Source organism: Aegilops tauschii, chromosome 6, assembly GCF_002575655.3.
Source record: "Aegilops tauschii subsp. strangulata cultivar AL8/78 chromosome 6, Aet v6.0, whole genome shotgun sequence".
NCBI lineage: Eukaryota > Viridiplantae > Streptophyta > Magnoliopsida > Poales > Poaceae > Aegilops > Aegilops tauschii.
Window position 1 is genome coordinate 104,046,289 of NC_053040.3, and position 6,113 is coordinate 104,052,401.

General features: G+C 53.9%; 1 protein-coding gene across 1 annotated transcript; it reads left to right on the plus strand.

Annotated features, from left to right (window-relative positions):
* The first annotated feature begins 399 nt into the window (after positions 1–399).
* LOC109742604 (endoglucanase 5) lies at positions 400–5,701 on the plus strand. The gene is made up of 4 exons (XM_020301707.4): positions 400–1,459; positions 1,580–1,783; positions 2,124–2,378; positions 4,792–5,701. The coding sequence occupies exons 1-4, from the start codon at positions 1,040–1,042 to the stop codon at positions 5,500–5,502; spliced, it is 1,590 nt and encodes a 529-aa protein (XP_020157296.1). The 5' UTR covers positions 400–1,039; the 3' UTR covers positions 5,503–5,701.
* Positions 5,702–6,113: the final 412 nt, after the last annotated feature.

The following is a 6,113-nucleotide window of genomic DNA, read 5'->3' on the forward strand; positions in this document are numbered from 1 at the left end:
TAAAAACACAACAAGTATTTTGGAAAGGAGAGGGAGTATTACTCATTGTGTTAGAAAAGATCATATTCTGACGATGACATTAGGGCATCTCCAATAGGTGGAATATATAGTTTGTACTGTAATTACGCTACTTCTTTCTTCTCTACGCACGGGGCACGGCAGAACCATACTCGATCTGGACCGTAGACCGGGGCGATCGTACGTCGGATGGAACGCGGGAAGCGTTCCCCGTTCCGCCGCGAGGACCGGTGGGCTGGCTGGACCGACCAACCACAGCAGCCGGAGGCGTGGGCCCGCGTGGACCAAGCAGAGCAACCCCAAAAAAACGCAGGAAACGAAAGGAACTCACGCGCGCGCCTGCATGAGTTGAGCAAGAAGAAGAAGAAGAAGAAAAATCCTGAACTGGAGTAGTAGCTCGTACTGACTTCTCTCGGGACGTCGCTGTCCTCCCCCTCCCAAGCCACCGCCATCCATCGCCATGCATGCCAAGCCCCAAAGCCTTCTTCCTCCCTCCCTCCCTCCCTCCCTTTCTTTCAACACAGCCCACCAACCCAACATCGCAATCCATTCCTACTACTTTGTATATCTGCGCGCCCATATATAAACGCAGCATCGGCCATGTACAGCGAAGATATTGTCGAGAAGGGCGAGGGCGAGGAGCAGGAGGTCCGCTGCTAAATCTGGAAGTCGATCATTAGCCATTTATTTACTACTTACTCGGGAGCTAGGCAGGCCGGGGGTCAATTACTCCGTCGGTTATCTCATCTATCAGTTTCCGTCTCGAGCTTAAGTTACCAGGGAGGAGGAGGAGGAGGTTCACTTTTCGGAGGAGGCGCTGACCCATTTCCATTCTTGGAAACCCGTTACTCCGGCGAGCGAGGCCGGCCGCCGGTGGCCATTCTTCGAGCGGGCATCGGTCGAAGGGATCGAGCAAGGTCGATCGCACCGTCGGCGCTTGGCTTGGAGTTTCGTACGGGAGGCCGATCGACCGACCGCGGGTTTCTTTCTTGGCGCGCGCGCGGGGCGGGCGGTCGCTGAGATGAGCGATGTCACCGGCAGGTTCGTGCTGGCCGCGGCCGTCGCGGTGGCGTCGCTGGTGATGGCGGCGGCGGCGCGGCACGACTACGGGGACGCGCTGTCCAAGAGCCTGCTCTACTTCGAGTCGCAGCGGTCGGGCCGGCTGCCGTACAACCAGCGGGTGCGGTGGCGCGGCCACTCGGGGCTCACCGACGGGCTGGAGCAAGGGGTGGACCTCGTGGGAGGCTACTACGACGCCGGCGACCATGTCAAGTTCGGCCTCCCCATGGCCTTCACCGTCACCATGCTCTCCTGGGCCGTCCTCGAGTACGGCGACCAGATCGCCGCCGCCGGCGAGGGCGCCCACGCGCTGCAGTCCATCAAGTGGGGCACCGACTACTTCATCAAGGCGCACACCGCGCCCAACGAGCTCTGGACCCAGGTCAGTCAGTCATCGATCGACGCCGCCATCGCCATGACCGGCCGGCCGCGCAGAATGTGAAGTGTAAACACGTACGTACACACGCTGCATCTTTTCTGACCCGATCGCGCATACGTACAGGTCGGCGACGGCGACTCAGACCACTACTGCTGGCAGCGGCCGGAGGACATGACGACGTCGCGGCGGGCCTACAAGGTGGACGCCGAGCACCCCGGCTCGGAGGTGGCCGCCGAAACCGCCGCCGCCATGGCCGCCGCGTCCATCGTGTTCCGGCGAGCCGGCGACGCGCACTACGCGCACCTCCTCCTCCACCACGCGCAGCAGGTACGCTGTCACGTACTACATACTTGTCACACAAAATTAATTAATCAACGTAAAGCAGAAAATTCAGACTAGATTAGCACCAGCTTAATTTCCCTTTAAGCTTTTGTCAGCGCCCTTTACACAGAATTCACGATTAAAAAATACGACACTCGATCCACTAGCCGCAGCTGGGTCTGGTACGTGACAGCGAGCAGCTCAACGTCCATCGTACACACACACGCACACGCTTGACGCTTCGGCTATACCGTAGTATTTTTTACGTATATGTGTCGTCGTATTTACTTATACGTACGCGTATTGCTAACTAATTTGTACGTACGTATGTATATTATACGTGCAGCTGTTCGAGTTCGCGGACAAGTACCGGGGGCGGTACGACGCGAGCGTGCGGGTGGTGAAGAGCTACTACCCGTCGGCGAGCGGGTACAACGACGAGCTGCTGTGGGCGGCGCTGTGGCTGCACCGCGCCACCGGCGGCCGCGAGTACCTCGACTACGCCGTCGCCAACGCCGACGACTTCGGCGGCACCGGCTGGGGCGTCTCCGAGTTCAGCTGGGACATCAAGTACCCCGGCCTCCAGATCCTCGCCTCCAAGGTCAGTACCACTCATCACCATCTCTCTCTGTGTCTCTCCATTGCTGACGCATGCACGCAGCCCATGCATGCATGCACTGCGCCAACCTAGCGACCTTTCCTTCAGCTGGTCAAACTTGTTTACCTTTCCATCGCTGCATGCATCATCAGAATGATTTCCACGCAAAAAATAGGATCATTCCACCGCCGATCGCGGCAGCTGTAAATTAGTCAAAGGTACACGTCAATTACTACTCACTAGTTAGTCCAAATTTTAAAAATTACTATCAGTAGTTAGTTCGCAGAAAATTTAAAAAATTACTAGTAGTAACTAAATAGTAGGGGAAAAAATAGTAGGGTGTTACTATATGGGATCAATATGGTTAATCGACAGGCGTAGCATAACTTTGTTGATTTGGTTGTGCCACCGGTTTTGTATATATTGTTAGCATGAGGAGCAAGCCGCGTGTTTGGTGCACCCTAGCTTTTGCTTAGCTACCCTCTCTCTCTAGCTTGCAAGCATGGCTACCCCTACCTTACCTAGCATGCTTTCCTGGGGTGCTTCCGTTGGAGTTGATGGATGATGCGCCATGCCCAACAACTCCGCCCGCCCGGCTATCTATTCTACTTCTTCTTCTAGGAGAATGCATATACATATCCCTAACGCCTTTCGAATTTCGATAATACAAACACGGTGCGGTACGTTGCAACGTTGGTTTTTGCGTAGAGGTTGATTTTCGTCGAGGGGCGCCCATGTGCAAACCCTAGTTAAGCAAGCATATGAGATGATTGATGATTCTTCTTATCAAAAAAGCTAATCATGCATGGGGAGCAGACGATGCTCAGCCCACCAAGAGGGTCAAGAAAGTTGAGAGATGCCCAAATTTGTTTCATACTATACAAACATGGGGCCGGCCATGAGACTAGGAGAGATCTTTTGATCTACCCCACCTCAACCTGTGCCTTTGTCCTGTGGGTAACCATTTCTAATGCCTTCCTTTCACATGTGCTCCTCCTGGCAGCTGCCATTTATTTATATAAAAACCTTCCAGAAACAGACCGGTTTCCTAATCCTGGATCGTCTGTGAGGCGACGGCTGCACTGTCACTGAGGTCTTGTAGGAATGGACTGCCTTCCTAATCATAGCTCCTTTGACCGCACCTTCTGCTTGGCATATGCTTAGAACGCAAGGCAGCATGCGGCCGGCTCCTCTTGCCATGAGGGTGAAGGCTCATCGATCACATGCCTGCTTCTTTGGTCATCCACAAGCTGTTTTTGTCTTTGGCATGGTCACTTGGGATGTGATGTTTGAAGCAAGCGATTCAACTAATGATGGATACCTACTCTGGCTGGGCAGCTTACTTGCCCAAGTGGAATGGAGGGGCCGAGTGGTCATTTCCTCAGTTGTTTAATGAAAAACACATGAGCAGTTGTTACTGATGTGTATAGTCTTTTCAATTGGTGATGGGAGAAAGGAAAGAGTGGAAGCACATGAGACAAAAAATATATTCAACCGACAGTAGTTGCATATATTTTTTGGATTAAGTAGAGTACATGTCTGGGAGAAGCAAAGCGGTTGGATCACAACCAGAGCACTGGTAACTGAGCCCACAAGGATCATGTGGCCCATGCGGCCCATTTTCTTTGATGTTCGGCCGGGTTGGTTTATGACCTGATAAATTCTGCACGGTACTGAAATTAAGTTTCATAAGACTACCCATAATGAGAGTAACATAGGTAGTAACATCACACATATCTAGATAAAATAGATGATGTGGCAAGCAATAAATGAAGAAAGAGAGGCATGTGGTAACATAGCTAGTTACTACTAGGATGAGTAACATCACACATATCAAGGCAAGATGAGTCTATAGTCTAATAAATAAAGTGTTGCATTTTACTCCCCACTATAGAGGTGGTAACATAGAATTGTGGTTACTACTCATTGTGGTTAGTCTAACGATGGGTACCATTCGGCCATGGCGTCTGTCAGTTGATGTCTCAAGATTCTGCATTCACATATACCAGACAAACGAGGACAGGTTGACAGCGATCACTGCTCAAGTCAAACCTGCTATTAAGTTTGGCACATAGTTTGACTACCAGCGATCGCTGCTCAAGTCAACCCTGCTAGTATTAAGTTTGGCACATGGTTTGACTACTAGAAGGTGCTCACAGTCTTCCTGATCGACATGCCGCCTCTAGAGCATAGAGGTCCACATTTTTTTAGAAAGGGTCAACGGTTTTCTTTACAAAAGGTCAAAGGTTATTTGCAAATTAGCGGTCAATTAAAAACGAAATTAGCCATGCATGCATCAGCTGTTTAACTGGTATTAACATTTCTCTCTTTGGGCCATCGATCAGCTGCTGCTCACAGTACTTTTTTTTTTTGATCCGTGTGATTAACATTTCTCTCTCTGTGGCCCATCGTTCAGCTGCTGCTGGAGGAGAAGGACCTGAGCTCGGAGTACCGCGCGGTGCTGGAGAAGTACCGTGCCAAGGCCGAGTTCTACGTGTGCTCCAACATGAACAAGAACCCCGGCGGCGCCGCCCGCAACGCGCCCCGCACCCCGGCGGGGCTCATCTTCATCCGGCCCTGGAACAACCTCCAGTACGTGACCAACGCCGTCTTCCTCCTCACCGTCCACTCCGACCTGCTGGCCGCGCTCGGGGAGCCCCTCCGCTGCACCGTCGACGAGGACGCCGACACCTCGGACACGGGCGGCGAGACGGCGGCGGACGTCGTTGTGCGCGCCGAGGAGGTGCTGGCGTTCGCCAAGACCCAGGCGGACTACATCCTGGGCACGAACCCGATGGAGACGAGCTACCTGGTCGGGTACAGCGACAAGTACCCGCGGCGGGTGCACCACCGGGCGGCGTCGACGGCGTCGTTCGCGGACGAGAAGGGGTTCATCGGGTGCGCGCAGGGGTTCGACTCGTGGTACAGCGCGGGGGAGGAGAACCCGCACGACCTCGTCGGCGCCGTCGTCGGCGGGCCCGACGGCGAGGACCGGTTCAACGACCAGCGCGGCGCGTACATGCAGACCGAGGCCTGCACGTACAACACCGCGCCCATGGTCGGCGTCTTCTCCAGGCTCATGGAGCTCGACGCGGAGGAGCGGCTGCGGGAGCAACGAGACCTGTGAAGAAGCGGCTCGTCGCCGGCCGGTGAATATGTTCAGCTGTAGGAATGTTAATTGAATAACTGAGAAAAAAATGTGGAAAAAGAAAGAGTGGGAAAAGGCGATTTGTACATTCTTTTTGTTGATTAATTCGTATAGGTTTTACTTTGTTTCATTCGTGTAGGAATGAAATTTCGATAAAAAAGAGAATAAAACATGACCAGATTGATGGTTGACCTTGAGTTGACCAAGATGGAAGAGAAAGGCGGGAAAGGTTTTTCCATCACTGACACCGGGCCCCGCAGTCCAGTTTCCCTCCGTGGCACCGCGAAATTTCCATGTTGACTCCCCGCTGCCCACCGAGAGGGTGGTGGTGGTGGTAATGCTCGAGAAGCAATGCCCGATGTATGTTCGGCGAAATGTCATCGCCAGAGCTAGCGCTGCCATGGTCGCGCCCCCGTGCGCGTCACTCTGGGGGAACCGACGTCCTTGACGCCGTGCTTCTCCTGCCGGCGCGTGCGTGCCGGGGTCGATTCCGATCGCCGCGCGCGCAGGGTGCTCGGCGTAATGGCTCCCTCGGCTGCCTGCACTGCATCTCCTTCGGGGCAGTGCAGTGCGTGCCGACATGCCCACTG